The sequence below is a fragment of the Brachyhypopomus gauderio genome, chromosome 14 (assembly GCF_052324685.1).
Source record: "Brachyhypopomus gauderio isolate BG-103 chromosome 14, BGAUD_0.2, whole genome shotgun sequence".
NCBI classification, from domain to species: domain Eukaryota; kingdom Metazoa; phylum Chordata; class Actinopteri; order Gymnotiformes; family Hypopomidae; genus Brachyhypopomus; species Brachyhypopomus gauderio.
Window position 1 is genome coordinate 6,400,564 of NC_135224.1, and position 16,865 is coordinate 6,417,428.

The 16,865-nt window shown below is 48.2% G+C and overlaps 1 protein-coding gene across 3 annotated transcripts; it reads left to right on the forward strand.

The window, feature by feature from the left end:
- Window positions 1–205: 205 nt before the first annotated feature.
- Window positions 206–16,071, forward strand: rin1b (Ras and Rab interactor 1b). Of its 3 annotated transcripts, XM_076972245.1 has the most exons (11): window positions 206–763; window positions 8,586–8,711; window positions 8,937–9,045; window positions 9,856–9,928; window positions 10,314–10,405; window positions 10,530–10,897; window positions 11,174–11,666; window positions 12,887–13,192; window positions 13,427–13,558; window positions 13,847–14,013; window positions 14,765–16,068. In XM_076972245.1, the coding sequence occupies exons 1-11, from the start codon at window positions 734–736 to the stop codon at window positions 15,086–15,088; spliced, it is 2,220 nt and encodes a 739-aa protein (XP_076828360.1). In that variant the 5' UTR covers window positions 206–733; the 3' UTR covers window positions 15,089–16,068. The 3 variants fall into 3 exon arrangements, with proteins under 3 accessions (XP_076828360.1, XP_076828362.1, XP_076828361.1); XM_076972247.1 differs by lacking the exons at window positions 206–763; window positions 8,586–8,711 and adding an exon at window positions 9,420–9,592 and having other exon boundaries at window positions 8,938–9,045; window positions 14,765–16,070; XM_076972246.1 differs by lacking the exons at window positions 206–763; window positions 8,586–8,711; window positions 8,937–9,045 and adding exons at window positions 9,158–9,246; window positions 9,420–9,592 and having other exon boundaries at window positions 14,765–16,071.
- Window positions 16,072–16,865: the final 794 nt, after the last annotated feature.

Sequence of the window (16,865 nt, forward strand, 5' to 3'; positions counted from 1 at the left end):
CACGTGAGCGTTTTCGTGTTAGCGGTTCTCAAACGCTCTCATTTGGCGCCACCCAGTGGACAAATAAAATAGTGCAGCGCTTCCCGAACTGTCTGCCACACGCGCGCTATGGCGCTCTCCGCGCGCGCAGGTAGGTGATTACAGCCAATACAGCACTTGGTGGGCTGCGCTTATCGATCGATGACTAGTTTTGTGCGCTCTTGAATAACCTACTTCAGTTTCATTACGTAGGTGTTTTCCTCAGATAAATTATATCTCTAGCTATATATGTGTGGGGTCTTTTTCATGTACTTTCAAATTGCTACACCACTGAAAAACAAGCTGCAATTGAAAGTCTTGTAGTTGATTTAATTGCCCAGCAAACGAATGCAGATGAGTTTCAGATTCTTTCAATAAATAGCAACCTTATTATTTTTTTGTATTAAATTCCGGTTCGAGTGAAGATGATTTCTGATGCCGCTGCGGACGCATGCGTACACGGGCGCTGGCGGTGGCGCTGGCATGGGAAAAGTTGGGTGTGTGTTTTAAAATGAGCGAGTGACAAGGCGAAGCATGCGTAAGGAATACAGTGGGTGAATCTCCATCTGAATCACACCAACAGACGAATTCGGGGGCTCGGCTCTTCATAAATATACTTCCTAAGATAAAGTGAAATCATGCGACATGATATATGCGCGCGGAGATTACACGCAGCTGAATCCTCCGCTCCGATGAACCTGGTGTTGAACTTCAGATGCGGAACTGCCTTCAATTAGAAGACAAGGTAAAGTTTCTCACGTTTCTATCGATCAATCTTCTCGCCGTCGCCATCTACACCTGCTTTGTTAACATGTAAGACAGACGTGCGTCATGAATCAGCTAATGGCAAAGGTAACTTCAATACCACTGTTCCTCTACATGTTATTCAGCAGTATATTGGGATTTTTTTTTACCGATACATTATTCGTTATGTAATGTCTTTCGTTATGTTGTCCTGGTATAACTTTATCTGAACTGACATAACGTCATACATTTATTAATTCCTTATGTTTTATGTCATACTTCAAAGTGTGCCCTTAAGGTCCGGCTCTTGTAGAGCCCGTGCTTGCTGTTTCAGAGTGTGACGCAACTGGGAGTTTTTTTTTCTGCAGTGGTCTTTAGGTGGGCACATAGCTTGCTTTTTATAGCAGGCACCTCCTGTTTTGAAATAAGTGTGAGGTTTAATACAGCTCCAAACTCACGGTGAAGAATAGGAAGCTGCTCCTCCTCCTCCTCATCTTCATCCTCACGAGTGGTCACAGAGTCCGAGCCTCTATACCACAGCTGCTCTGTTGATGAGGGTCTTGTGTAAGTATTAGTGTGACTCCCGGTTGCCCTGTTCCCATGTAGCTCTGTTGATGGAGGTAGAGAGACGCTACCTTGCCCAGCAGCTCAGCTCTGCCTGTGGGGGTGGAAGTGTGAAGAATGTGAGGGCCTCATGGGAAAGAACACACACTTTCTCTCCCTCCCCCCTCCCCCTCCCTCCTCTTTCTCCCCTTTTCCCGCTATTCCCCATCTTTCTGTTTTCCGTTTCTCTTTCTTGTTATTTTCAAACAGTGCTTGCGCACACACACACACACACACACACACACACACACACACACACACGCATATTCACTAGTGCAATATAACGCTGTATTGTTCACTATTCTCTGACTCATGCATGGAACCTGTTCGGTGTTTGTCATTGACGAATGCTGCTCATATGTTGATGTCATTACCATATTTCTAAGCACTCTGTTGCCTTGGTGACCATGTGAGGACATTGCTGAAGTCACATTTTGTCATTTGTCTTTGATTTTGACAGAAGATCCTCCGTGTAGTGTCCTGTGACGTGAAAACACTTGCTCCTAACTCTAAAGACAGCTAGCTACTTATCAAGGGATTCACTTCTTTCAAAATGTTGCTTTTCTCATCGATATGCAGCCACTTGAGCACTGCCTGCAGACATTGATTTATGGGCCAATGGCAGTTCGGTCTCATGGATTCCCACTGTTTAATATAAATAAAAGCTTTGGTAAATCTGGTCTGTACGGCTGGTTCTGTGCTGGCTTGGTGCCAAAATGGATCCACTCATCCAATACTCACAGTGGACAGTATAGGACAGACCCATTCTACCCAACCATCACTCCCCTTCCCTATCAGACATTCAATCATCACTCACCTTCCCTATCAGACATCCAATCATCACTCACCTTCCCTATCAGACATCCAATCATCACTCACCTTCCCTATCAGACATTCAATCATCACTCACCTTCCCTATCAGACATCCAATCATCACTCCCCTTCCCTATCAGACATCCATCCACCACTCACCTTCCCTATCAGACATCCATCCACCACTCACCTTCCCTATCAGACATCCATCCACCACTCCCCTTCCCTATCAGACATTCAATCATCACTCACCTTCCCTATCAGACATCCAATCATCACTCACCTTCCCTATCAGACATCCATCCACCACTCCCCTTCCCTATCAGACATCCAATCATCACTCACCTTCCCTATCAGACATCCAATCATCACTCACCTTCCCTATCAGACATCCAATCATCACTCACCTTCCCTATCAGACATCCAACCACCACTCACCTTCCCTATCAGACATTCAATCATCACTCACCTTCCCTATCAGACATCCAATCATCACTCACCTTCCCTATCAGACATCCAATCATCACTCACCTTCCCTATCAGACATACCAGCAAACACAATAAACACTCAACTCAAATAAATACTCAACTAACTCAGACACTCAACTATCAGTTACCTTTTGAATTGAACCAGACACCAGCATACTGTCACTCACCTTTCAAATCAGACTACAGAATACCCAATCAGCACTCAATATCATAACGTTCAATATCAGACAACCATCACTTAACATCCCAATCAGACACTCTGCCAACACTAACCTTCCCTATCAGACACTTAACCATCACTCGCCTTCCCAATCAGACACCAGCATACCAAACCATCTCTAACCTTCCCTATCAGACACCAGCATACCAAACCATCTCTAACCTTCCCTATCAGACACCAGCATACCAAACCATCTCTAACCTTCCCTATCAGACACCAGCATACCAAACCATCTCTGACCTTCCGTATCAGACACCAGAACATCCAATCACCTTTCTATCAGTTACCTCAGTGCAAGCTCTTCAAGGCTCATCGATCCGACACACACACACACACACACACACACACACACACACACACACACACATTCAGACCAGGTAAATGTCGTATATTTTCTCTAGGATTGCTTAACTTTGCCCAGATTTGCTGCTCTTAATCAGAATGAGAGGCACTTCACTCACCGGTCACACAATCCTAAACCACTCAGCGAAGAGGAGGTGTGTGCATGAGTGTGTGTGTATGGGTGAGAGAGAGAGAGATAGAGAGAGATGTATAGAGAGGGAGTTGGGGTGTTGGAGTATGTTAGGTGAAGGATAATACGATACTGTAGGCTGTTGTTTTGACACTCTTTGATGTGAAGGCCTTGTTTTGGCAGCAAGCTTCAGCAGTTTAGTCAGAAAGTGACGAGAGGAAACACACACATACACACCCACACACATACACACACACACACCAACACCAACCCCACCATTATGCCTCCTTACTCATAAACTGAATCATTTAGACTGGTCCTCCTTCACAACTGTATTGACATGCCTGGCTCCTATTTCACCACGTTCAACTCCACGCAGTGGAGCTTCAGGGTGACCATTCAGTGCAGATCTATAAGCTCCAGACGAGGGAGGAAGTGCAGGATATGGACAGAGTTCTTCTCAAGTTTGTCCCCAACTTTGACAGTTTAGCTTGACAGCCTGGAGAACGAATCTTGAAGACCGAGGCAGAGTGAACACCACACTCGGCCCAAGACTGTCAAAACTCATCTGAGCTTTTTTTCTCCCCGTTGCAGTAGCAATTGCGATGGCCCAGAACTGGATTATTCAGAATCTTCTAAAAGAGTAGACAGTGTTTTACTAGCAGTTTAGCTTCATTATATGTCAACAGGCAGGTCACGTTAATTACCCACAATACTTTGGGCACGCAATCGATCCCTAAGCAGATGTTGATAGCTGAGGTTGTGTAGAAGACGCCCTCCTGGTGCCAATTATGCTCATGCCCTACAGCCATGATGTGTGATGTCACCTATGCCTATATGCCCCATAGTCGTGATGTGTGATGTCAACCATGCCTATATGCCCCATAGTCGTGACGTGTGATGTCAACCATGCCCCAAGCCCTACAGTTATTGTGTGTGATGGCAAACATGCCCAAATGTCCTTCAGCCATGGTTTGTGATGTCAACTATGCCCACATTCACTGGAGTCATGATGTCAGCCTTGTCCATATGCCCTAGAGTTGTAGTGTGTGATGTCAGCCGTTCATTCATTCATTCAATTTACTTTTTTTCTTCAGTATTGGTCCCAAGAGTGGGAAATTGAAGTTCCCCTGGTGCCCCGGTGTACAGCACCGAGAACCCAGAGTGGCCGCTGCATTACATACATTTAGATGCGGCGCCATATGCATTACAGTCATGGTGTGTGATGTCACTCATGCTCATGTGCCCTAGAGGTGTAGTGTGTGATGTCAACCCTGCTCATGGCCTACAGCCACAGTGTGTGATGTCACCTATGCCCATATGCCCTACAGTCGTGATGTGTGATGTCAACCCTGCTCATGGCCTACAGCCACAGTGTGTGATGTCACCTATGCCCATATGCCCTACAGTCGTGATGTGTGATGTCACCTATGCCCATATGCCCTACAGTCATGATGTGTGATGTCACCTATGCCCACATGCCCTACAGTCATTGTGTGTGATGTCACCTATGCCCACATGCCCTACAGTCATTGTGTGTGATGTCACCTATGCCCACATGCCCTACAGTCGTGATGTGTGATGTCACCTATGCCCATATGCCCTACAGTCATGATGTGTGATGTCACCTATGCCCATATGCCCTACAGTCGTGATGTGTGATGTCACCTATGCCCACATGCCCTACAGTCATTGTGTGTGATGTCAACCATGCCCACATGCCCTACAGTTGTGGTGTAGGATGTCACCTATGCCCACATGCCCTACAGCCACAGTGTGTGATGTCACCTATGCCCACATGCCCTACAATCGTGGTGTGTGATGTCACCTATGCCCACATGCCCTACAATCGTGGTGTGTGATGTCACCTATGCACATATGCCCTACAGCCGTGATGTGTGATGTCACCTATGCCCATATGCCCTACAGTCGTGGTGTGTGATGTCACCTATGCACATATGCCCTACAGCCACAGTGTGTGAAATCACCTATGCCCACATGCCCTTCAGTCATTGTGTGTGATGTCAACCATGCCCACATGCCCTACAGTTGTGGTGTATGATGTCAACCATGCCCATATGCCCTACAGTCGTGGTGTATGATGTCAACCATGCCCATATGCCCTACAGTCGTGGTGTGTGATGTCAACCATGCCCATATGCCCTACAGTCGTGGTGTGTGATGTCAACCATGCCCACATGCCCTACAGCCGTGATATGTGATGTCAACCATGCCCACATGCCCTACAGCCGTGGTATGTGATGTCAACCATGCCCACATGCCCTACAGTCGTGGTGTGTGATGTCACCTATGCACATATGCCCTACAGCCGTGGTGTGTGATGTCAACCATGCACATATGCCCTACAGCTGTGGTGTGTGATGTCACCTATGCACATATGCCCTACAGCCGTGGTGTGTGATGTCAACCATGCCCATATGCCCTACAGTCGTGGTGTGTGGTCAACCATGCCCACATGCCCTACAGTCGTGGTGTGTGATGTCAACCATGCCCACATGCCCTACAGTCGTGGTGTGTGATGTCACCTATGCACATATGCCCTACAGCCGTGGTATGTGATGTCAACCATGCCCACATGCCCTACAGGCGTGGAGTGTGATATCAACCATGCCCACATGCCCTACAGGCGTGGTGTGTGATGTCACCTATGCACATATGTCCTACAGCTGTGGTGTGTGATGTCAACCATGCCCATATGCCCTACAGTCGTGGTGTGTGATATCAACCATGCCCATATGCCCTACAGTCGTGGTGTGTGATATCAACCATGCCCATATGCCCTACAGCTGTGGTGTGTGATGTCAACCATGCCCACATGCCCTACAGCTGTGGTGTGTGATGTCAACCATGCCCACATGCCCTACAGGCATGGAGTGTGATATGAACCATGCCCACATGCCCTACAGTCGTGGTGTGTGATGTCAACCATGCCCACATGCCCTACAGGCATGGAGTGTGATATCAACCATGCCCATATGCCCTACAGTCGTGGTGTGTGATGTTCAGCTTCACAGAGCAGAGATGGTGACTTGTGTTTCACTTTCCCTCCATGTTTCTGCCCCCTCATTCAATCTGAGGCTGCTGCTTTTTTCCACTCCCTTTCCATCCTTCTGGTAGCCTCTCTCTCTCTCTCTCTCTCTCTCTCTCTCTCTCTCTCTCTCTCTCTCTCTCTCTCTCTCTCTCTCTCTCTCTCTCTCTCTATTGTAGAGCAGGAGGCACCAGAACCTTACACTTTCTCTCTCTGTCTTTCTTTATCTTTTTTCTCCTTCTATCTCTCTCGCTCTGTCTCTCTCTCTCTCTTCCCTGTTCTTCGGTTTTAGGTCCCGCTGCTCTCTTGCATAACTGAGTGTGTAGGCAGTTAGCTGTTCAGGTTTTTATATAAGGGGTGCCTACACTGCAAATGGACCAACACTGTTCATTTATGCTCACTCCTTCCTCTTTCTCTCTCATTAACATGATGCAGGCCAGCCAGGGTCATGTTAGGCGTACGTAGCGTTTCACTCTGGTTTTTATGTTTATTCTGACTCTTTTGGTACAGTGGGCCTGTGTCCGTTTGCCTGTGTCCGTTTACCTGTGTGCGTTTACCTGTGTGCGTTTGCCTGTGTGCGAGAGTTGTACGAGCTTCGTTCCTAACAGCTTTTTAAAAAAGTTTTTTTAAACTTATTTGGTGATGAAATGGGTTGTGATGTATGTGGTAGCTATTCTGAATGGCTCTTTGGAACAACACATGGCCCATCGCATAGGACCCCAGATTTGACAACAGCAGCAAAAGGGGCTCTGATATAGAAGATAACTGAACCTCAAGTCAAAGATGCAGATCTTGAGCTATATATATCTCCTATTTAGCAGGTTTAGCACGTGTAAATGTTCCCACAGTACATGCTAATTTGCTTCGCTGTTGCCGAGCAGGACTGTATTATCATTTGTTATGGTGATGTAGGTCTCGGCACTCGTGTTTCAGAACTCGTGTTTCAGAAAGGTGTGGCTCATCAAACACACACCGCCTGGTGGTGATGTGTAAGAGAGGGCAGTGGGAGACCAGGCAGAGGCGGGTCCGCTCCAGTGTAAGCCACGCCTTCCTGCGCTGGGTGTCTGGTTACCTTTGTGACATCAGTGGCCCCCATTTGGTTGCCGTGCTACTGTTGCGTTATGTAAGCTTTCGGAGGAACGACAGAAGAGCGGGCTTCAAATGCAGCAGCTATAAAAATAACCTGAAGTGCATTGTGTGAGCAGAAGTTATGATGATAAGCAACTCTCTCCTTAAACTAACCAGACAGAGAGCGAGGGAGACAAGGAAAGAGAGAGAGAGAGAGAGAGAGAGAGAGAGAGAGAGAGAGAAACACCCTCTCTATTCTAAGTTTTTACAGCCTTTTTGATGAGGCGTGTGTATGTGTCTGTGAGAAAGGGCATACAGTGTAAGCATGTGTGTGTGTGTGTGTATGTATTTGATCATGTGTGTGCATGTGAGCTTGTGTGTGTGTGTGTGTGGGCCTTGATGGAGTAGGTGTCTCTGACTGAGTGGGAATGCCTGTTAGCATGTGTAGGCATCTGTTGCCATGGCAACCATCTGCCGCTACACTCAAGCGCTCTGTAAGCTGCCCACACAATGTCACACTGCTGCTGCTCAGACAGAGAGGAAAAGAGAGAGAGAGAGAAAGAGAGATGGAGAGAGTGACTGTATAGACAAAGTGTTGTTGGAGTGTTTGGTAATCATCATTGTAATTGAATTGAACTGGTGCTGATGTACATCACTCTCATGGACATGTGAGTGAGTAAGAGAGAGAGTCTTGTGTCTACGGGGACGTACGTGTGCCTGATACTATGATTGGTTTGTCCATGACGTCATAACAAGGGGACAGTTCTCCTGAGGGCTTTGTTTTTTCATCAGGACTACGTAACATCACACATTCCTTTATGGTTCCTTACGGGACACGTCATCTTAACTTAAGTTTACAAAAACTTTAATTCCTTCTTAAATATCTTAAAATCTTAAATCTTACATTAACTTTATATTAATTTACCTTAACTACGGTCATAAGATGCCTGGCCTGGAATATGACAGTGTGGGCTGCGTGGCCTTTATTGTGAACACACCGCCATGTTGAAGAGAACCTGTGTGTTCCACTGAACACTGAACTCTGTGGTTTAAAGTACGGTGTGTTAAAGGTGGTGGAGGTGCTTTGATATCTTCTGTCTGTGTTCTAGATGGATGACTCTCTTCACAGGAGTCTGAGTGTTCTGGACCGCCTCCTCCTCACACATTCCATCTGGCTTCAGCTGTCAATCAACCCTGACTCCGCCCTCTGCATCCTGCAAAGAGAATTAGTTGGGGTGAGGCAACTGGTCACGTGGATGACGTGGCATCCGTTCAGTAATGTCTTCACGTGTGCGTGAGACGTTCACCCGTGTGTTTGTAGGGCCTATGATACCAAAGCCACAAAAATCTGTAAGATGATGTTGACTGCATGTGTAACATGGAAACTGAAGTCTGATGGAAAATAATGATGTGGTTTACTGAATGGAAAATAGACGTTAATCCTTTGTGTCTCTGTGCAGACGTTCCTGGTATGTAAGTGTGTGTCCACCCAGAGGAAGGTGCTGTGTGTGAGGGTTCAGGAGAGCGGTTTGTGTGTCACACAATATCCCATCCGTGAGGAAGACTCTAGTGAGTGACACACACACACACATACACACACACATATGTGCATACAAACAATGTCCTCATATTCACAGACAAAGTGCACATATTTATATACATTTTAAATTCTGTGTTTAGGTTCACATCATACGTATAAACTGTGATGTCATTTGAGACTGATGTAAATCATGTTTTCATTCATGTTTCCATATTGGCTCAACAAATACTGTAAGTCATATAAAGCAAATAAATAAGCCATTCTCTCTCTCTCTCTCTCTCTCTCTCTTTCTCTCTCTCTCTATTTTCTGTATCCCTCTCTTTTCTGTCTCTTCACACACATCTTCACTTCAAATGTTTGTCACTCACACACCTCTCATTCCCTCTGTGTTTATGGTTTGCAGCTGTGTTTCGTCCACTCAAAGCACACACTCCATGCATGTTTGTCGTTCAACATGTCCGGCGCTCACTGTCGTGTGTGTGTGTGAGCTTTGGAGGAGTTGGGAGAGAAATGATGAGTCATTTCTGACCTTCAGCAGTGGTCAGAATTTGTTCATCTCGTCTGTGCGCTTGCCAGGTGCGTAGCCCAACACCAGCGGTCTGTCAGAAGTAACAAGGAAGCAAAAGTTTCATAATTACTCAACACAGATTCACACATCTATATTCCAAGACTGTCTTCTCAGCGACGAGGGAACAAACTCTTCAGAGTCCGTGATGTTGACTTTTGTTTTCCGTTGTCTGGGAAGGAGAGGAAGTGCTGTCCTTCTGTCCTGATCCCAGCGCGGGGTGCTTGTGTAAGGTTTGTGTGGTGAATGTGCTCTGTGCTGTCTCTCTTTGCAGCCTTCTCTCTGCAAACATCAGCCCTCAGCTTTCCTGACCTGTGCAGACTGGTGGCGTTCTACTGCATAAGCAGGTAGCACACACACGTATGCACACACACACACACACACACACACACACACACACACCTCCCCCTGCCACACGCACGCACACACACACACACACACACACACACACACACACACACACACACACACACCTCCCTCCGCCCCACACACACACACCTACCTCTGTCTGAAAAATAAGAGAGATATGAAATATTATCTCTCTAATTTGGTTTCATAGTGTTTTGATCTAGATGTTGCCTCAAAGCATTATAGAAGTGCTCGGAATGCATTAAGGTTTTTCATATTAGAAACTGTCATATGCAGAATTCCATTTTCTGAAGAAAGAGATGAAAAGCGTGTGTGTGTGTGTGTGTGTGTGTGTGTGTGTGTGTGTGTGTGTGTGTTTGGTAGGGATGTGTTGCCCTTTCCTCTGGAGCTTCCTGAGGCCATTGCTCAAGCCACCAACCACACGCAGCTAGAGAACATTTCTCACCTTGGTTTGGGTAAAAACTGTACTGCCCACACACACACACACACACACACACACCACACAACAGAACAGACCAGACCAGTCTGGATGATGCTTTTATCTAGCAGCCTTCCCGTGTTCCTCCTGCTCCTCCGTAGAGTTCTGGAGCTCCCAGACGTCCCCCGGGCCTCCCAACGGACCCGCGGCCCCGTCGTCGCGGCGACCCTCCAAGGCGAACTCGCCCTGCTTCATCAACCCCCTGTTCCTGCAGCCGGCCCAGCCGAGCCGGGCCGCCTCTCAGAAGCGGCACCGCTTCAAGCGCAGCCTGCGCGTGCGTCTGTCCAGCGAGTCGTCCTTCTGCCTGGGCTCGGCGGAGGGCGAGAGGAGCGATGGCGCCCCCGAGGGTCTGACCCCCGGCCGGGGGGCCTCGCGACGGGCCAGCGGTGTCGGCCTGCTCAGGCGCACGCCGGCTCTGGCTCCGGCCTCCGAGGAGGAGGACGAGCAGATGCTGGGCGACACGCCTCCAGTGAGTGTGTGTGTGTGTGTGTGTGTGTGTGTGTGTGTGTGTGTGTGTGAGTGTGTGTGTGATGTGAGTGTGTGTGTGATGTGAGTGAGTGTGAGTGTGAGTGAGTGTGAGTGAGTGTGAGTGAGTGTGTGTGAGTGTGTGTGAGTGTGTGTGAGTGTGTGTGAGTGTGTGTGTGAGTGTGTGTGAGTGTGTGAGTGAGTGTGAGTTTGAGTGTGTGTGTGTGTGTGTGTGTTTTAGTGTGTACACAACATCCCCTTCTCTCCCGTGGTGTTCCAGGCCCCCCAGCCTGAGGACTCTGATCAGGCCCCAGACGAGAGTGTGTGCCTGGCCCTGGAGCGACGCCGCGCCCCCTCCCTCGCCGAGCTGGACAGCAACAGCTCCTTCAGCAGCCTCGAGGAGGAGGAGGCGGAGTCACACATAGACCCCGCCCTGCAGTGGCCGCCCATGGCGCGCGGCTCCCGCTTCCCGGTAGCAAACCCCGCCTCCACGCTGCGGCGCATGAGCGCGGCCTTCGTGTGCGTCTTCGCCCCCGAGCGCCGCGTGGCCCGTCTGGTGGACGAGCTGTCCCGCGACCGCCACTCGGCTCTCGGCTCCTCCGTCCTGGAGTTCCTGGAGAAGCTCCGGGATGAGATGAAGGCCCCACACTGGGGCTCCTCCGTGGAGCTGCTTCAGGCCCTGAGGAGGTTCCTCACCCAGGCCAAGAGCCTCCTGCTGGAGGCTGGAGAACTGGAGCCGCCCATCGAGACTCTGGTGCCGGAGAATGAGAAAGGTTTGGCCATGATGTTTGAACACCTGCCTCTGTGGTGTTTCGTTTGTGAGCTCTGTGAGGTTGTTTATCATCTTAAATTGTGTATCGCAAAAGAAACCTTTGAGATACGAGCGACCTGTTGTGCTTTTTATTAAACCTTTAAGCAAGCTAGTGGTTCAGGAAAGAATCATATTGACTGGCCTGGTTGGCAGTATATGGGCTGTAAGCATTATTGCTGAGGAAGCTGTATATGTCACTCATGATATGGAAGACCCATAATAGTTTCAATCAGAATATGACAGATATGTCAGTCACGTCACTGTCCTAAAGTATTTTCACAACCTCAGAGAAAGATGAAGGAATATTGTGTGTGTGTGTGTGTGTGTGTGTGTGTGTGTGTGTGTGTGTGTTAAATACGTGTACCTGCGTGTGTATATGCATATGTGAGCAAGTAAGTGTGTGTGTGTGTGTGTGTATGTGAGAGAGAGAAGGAGACAGCTGTGCTCTGGTGTGTTTGTGCGTGTGTGTGTGTGTGTGCATGTGCGTGTGTGTGCATGTGGCCGTCTCTCCGGGCAGCCTGACGACGCTTCACCTCGGCTGTGTGGGTGGAGCCGTTTGCATTTTGTGCTTCTCATTTATCATAAGCACATATCATAGTCCCACGCATTCTCCTGGTGAGGTGTGTGTGTGTGTGTGTGTGTGTGTGTGTGTGTGTGTGTGTGTGTGTGAGGTAGGAAGCAGAGGAGAGACTAGGAGCAGAATTTAGTTTGTTCTGCCTTGTGCGTGTTAATAAAGAGGTGCATCTGTCACAGACTGCGACGTCATAACTCATTTGCGTCAGAAGACGTGTTTTCCTGAGGTTTTTATTATTTGAATTTTAACACATTTTAACACTTCATAGTCTGAGATTTAGTGCGGCAACATTATTTGGTGAAAGCAGTCTGAAGGTGATGTGGTGGGGATTATGTAGTGCAGGAGAGAGAGATTACATGGGACCCAAACAGCCCGGCAGCTCACGCGTCCCTGGACACGCCTCTTCACATTACTAACAAGAGTTCTCAAACGAATGTGTGCTCATTTTCTTGGTCTAATACTTTGGATTCTGGATTTAGCTTGTGGTTCTCATCCTTGGAGAGTTCAGCATGTTTTATGAGCAGACACATTTTTGGGGAGGAACTGCAGACATATTACTTGAATGTGACTGTGCTTGCCCCCCCCCCCCCCCCCCCCCCCCCCCCCAGACCTGGCGCTGGAGAAGGCTCTCTTTGGGTGCGTGCTCAAACCGCTGAAGATCCAGCTGGGCCAGACGTTGCACTCCCTCCACACCCAGGACGGCTCTCTCCAGAGGTTCGCCAACAGCCTGCAGGCCTACCAGGAGGGGGCGCTGGAGCGTCTGCGTGTGCGCGTGGGCGTTCTGGACGCTCGCGGCGTGGACAGAGCGAAGAAGAAGTTGACGCTCATGCAGCGAAGCCACTCGCCCATAGACAAAGTGCTGCTGCTGCTACAAGTGTGCAAGAGTGTATACAAGGCGATGGGAGGACAAGCAGGTGTGTGTGTGTGTGTGTGTGTGTGTGTGTGTGGGGGGGGGGGGGGGGGGGGTGTGTGTGTGTGTGGGGGGGGGTGTGTGTGTGTTTGGGGGGGGGTGTGTGTGTGTGTGTGTGTGTGTGTGTGAAGTCGTAACAATCCCCTTTTTGCTTCCCGTATTTGTTCATTTCTCAGTGTGTCTGAATTGACCACGCGAGCGTTGTGTTTAGCGCAGGCCTCTGTCTCATGATGTGCAGGTCAGGATTTCAGCTCTGAGGATTTCCTGCCCGCACTGTCCTATGTGCTTGTACAGTGTAACATCCCACAGATGCTGCTGGAAACTGAGTATATGATGGAGCTGTTGGAGCCGTCATGGTTGACCGGGGAAGGTGAGGGCCCCGAGTCTGACAGGAACCCAGGAGGGACAAACTTTAAACACTTATTACAGTGGGCACTTCTGACTGAGAGTAATTTTGTTCAAGACTAATTTGCGCATGTATGACTCATTTATGACTAAAAGCACGAGTATCTGATTTTTTTTGTTGCATGAATAGGACTCATATTCAGAATTATTTTTAGAAACAAATACATTTCAGAAAACATATTTTGAGCCTCAGTCTGTTAAACTTGTTGACGCTCATCCAAAGCTTGAACGTCGCGTGATTGTTTTGCTTTAGGAGGGTATTACTTGACAAGCGTCTATGCCAGCATATGGCTCATCCAGAGTCAGCCTGGGAACTCGTCAATCAGTGGATTAACCAATGAAGCGCAGGAGAGTCTCAGAGAATGGAGCAGAAGGCGGGGTCAAGAAGCCAAGATTCAAAGAGAGAGCCAGCAGAACCAGGTTTAAACGTGTACCTACACACACACACACACACAGAAACAGAAGAAACGGAAAGAAATATGTTTTTCTAAAACGTTTTTGGTCTAAGCTGCATGAGAAGCATTGTATCTGCCAGTTCAGCATATAAACACACAGCTTCTATCATGTTTGAGCGTGGATGGGTGCTCTTTTCAATTGGCATGGTGCCAACACTGGTGCCAAAATCTCAAACGGTTCCACATTTTACAAAAACAAGTTTCTCAGCGGGCAGTGGCAGCACAGGTCAGTTCTTACAAGGGTCACTGGCTCATGGTCACCAGCAGCAGCTTCTGCACGGATGCTGGCACTGTGTTGGTGGAAAAGTGGTTTACGTGACGTGTTTCCTGATGAACACTGAGCACTTTCCTCTTGCCTTATGCTGGAGGTCCAATTCCCGCTCCATCTTAATAGATTCCAAAAAACTGAAGAACTTTGTGTTCCACCTTACCACACTGTCAGCCCTCTCCTGACGGCTCTTTGTGTGTGTGTGTGAAGTCTTCTGAGATGGAGCTTTCATCTGCCATGTCATGGGAACATCGAAATGCTCGAACAAATCACTTTATAGTTGCACTATGACTGATTATATAAGGATGCCCACACATTTTAGTGGTGTTGTAAAAGCTGTCGTCAATGTTTACAATTTTTACACTGTCGCTGCATATAGAGCTTAGACGACAATTCTGCAGTGACGGTGGCTGGGTGTGTTTGTGTGTTTGCATGTGTGTGTTTGCAGAGATTTGTACGCGTCCTTTTCCAGAACACAGAGCGGAGTTCAGCCCAGACCCTCCACTGGAAGGCAGGGGAGAGCGTGGAGGTGCTCACCCAGACATGCGCAGGGTTGTTTGGGGTCAACGACCCCCAGCACTACTGCCTGTTCTGGAGGGACGGCGGTGAAATGAGGCCCCTCCCTGCCCGCACGCAGCCCCACGAGCTGGGCTCGCACGGACAGAGAGCCTCCACCCTGTCCTACCTGCGCAAGGATCATGACTTCAGCAAGATGCGCAGGCTGACCAGAGGGGGCGCCGTGGATCTCGAGGAGTCTGTGTGCGAAGAGTGAAGAATACAACACTGGATTTGACTGGGTTGGTTTGCTTGGCGAGCTTGTCTTTGCTGGCCCTGTGTCCTACAGGGATTTGGTTATGGAGGTTTAAGTGTTTGTGTTGGTATTTGCATGTGTGGGTGACTGTTTACTTCAGACCCTCCAAGATGCTCGATGCTCAGTTTTGCGTGTCAGTGTGCGGCTGAAGACATCACAACATCAGCTGAAATGCAGAAAGATGCCTGGCAATAAGGCTTAAAGCAATATTTGCCAATAAAGGAATCCGACACCATCTTTTCTAATGCCTGCTGCACAGACTATAAATATGTGTGGCTCTAGTTGTCATGGGTGAGGTTGCCATGGGTTATTGCTTGCTGAACTTCAATACCAAAGTGTTGAACATGATGCTTTTATACAGCATCTTTTTTAACAGGCGGGGGAAAAGATTTAAATAAATGAATAAATATATACATGTATATTATGTACATTTCCATGTATGCATCTGAGATGCCCCAAGTGTTAGTAATGTAACAGTCAGTAAGAAGTAGGTAAGGCTCTTTCAACCGTATTGTAGTGCTTTTGTATGAGAAGAAGACGAAAGATCATTTCTGGTCCTTTAACAGCATAAGACGTATACAAAGGTTGTCTCTCATATCTTTTGAAACAAGAAAACTTCAAAAATTGTACTTTAGTGCATTTAGAAGCACGTTTCTCCTTTCCAACTGAAGTAATGTCAGCGTTCAAGACTTTCGAACTGTATTTGAATCGTATGAATAATGTCTAGGCTAAAACTGCGTTAGTCTTCTGTCCCAGTGGGTCCTCAAGACATTCCCTGGAAGTGGACGTGAGGGAGAAGATGTGTGGGTGGGGGAGTGATGTGGGCGTGATGTGTGGGTGTGGGAGTGATGTGTGGGTGTGGGAGTGATGTGTGGGTGTGGGAGTGATGTGGCAGTGATGTGTGGGTGTGGGAGTGATGTGTGGGTGGGGGAGTGATGTGGGAGTGATGTGGGCGTGATGTGTGGGTGTGGGCGTGATGTGTGGGTGGGGGAGTGATGTGGGCAAGGTGTGTGGGTGGGGGAGTGGGCGTGATGTGTGGGTGGGGGAGTGATGTGGGCGTGATGTGTGGGTGTGATGTGGGAGTGATCTGGGCGTGATGTGTGGGTGGGGGAGTGATGTGGGAGTGATGTGTATGTGTGTGGGGGAGTGGGCGTGATGTGTGGGTGGGGGAGTGATGTGGGAGTGATGTGGACATGATGTGTGGGTATGGGAGTGATGTGTGTGTGTGGAGGAGTGATGTGGGAGTGATGTGTGGGTGGGGGAGTGATGTAGGTGTGATGTGGGTGGGGGAGTGATTTGTACCGTGTTGCTGTATTGTAATGGTAACACCATATGGTGGTTTAGGTCGTGGCACACATACGCTGCCCAACAGACTGACTGGTTGTCATGAGGCCAACTGACCACTCTGTACTGAATCCTCCTCAGACACTTAATATTGTAACACTGTATTGCTATGGTGTGTTGTGTGGTTTTAAACTTATTCTATATGAGTATGTGAGTATGAATTGAGCTTCGGTGAAGAACGCTTTACCAGTCAGCGCACATGGATTTACATTTGGAATTATGTATTTGGATTTACATTTGAAATGATGTATTTGAAATATTTGATTTCTGCATGCAGTCCCAGTTGTGATGAGGTGTTGCTGATGTAAATTTTGCATGTTTGGATTGCTAAAGTTAGAATCTAAATTTCTTTTCTCTGAATGCACTGGTATGAATGTACTGTACTTTCGCTACA

What these genes read in the sequence shown, in the direction of transcription:
- rin1b (XM_076972245.1), top strand. Translation starts at nt 734, where the DNA reads ATGCGGAACTGCCTTCAATTAGAAGACAAG. An exon ending in GCCTTCAATTAGAAGACAAG is followed by an intron (nt 764 to 8,585) that starts GTAAAGTTTCTC and finishes TCTGTGTTCTAG; the next exon opens with ATGGATGACTCTCTTCACAG. An exon ending in CATTTCTCACCTTGGTTTGG is followed by an intron (nt 10,406 to 10,529) that starts GTAAAAACTGTA and finishes GCTCCTCCGTAG; the next exon opens with AGTTCTGGAGCTCCCAGACG.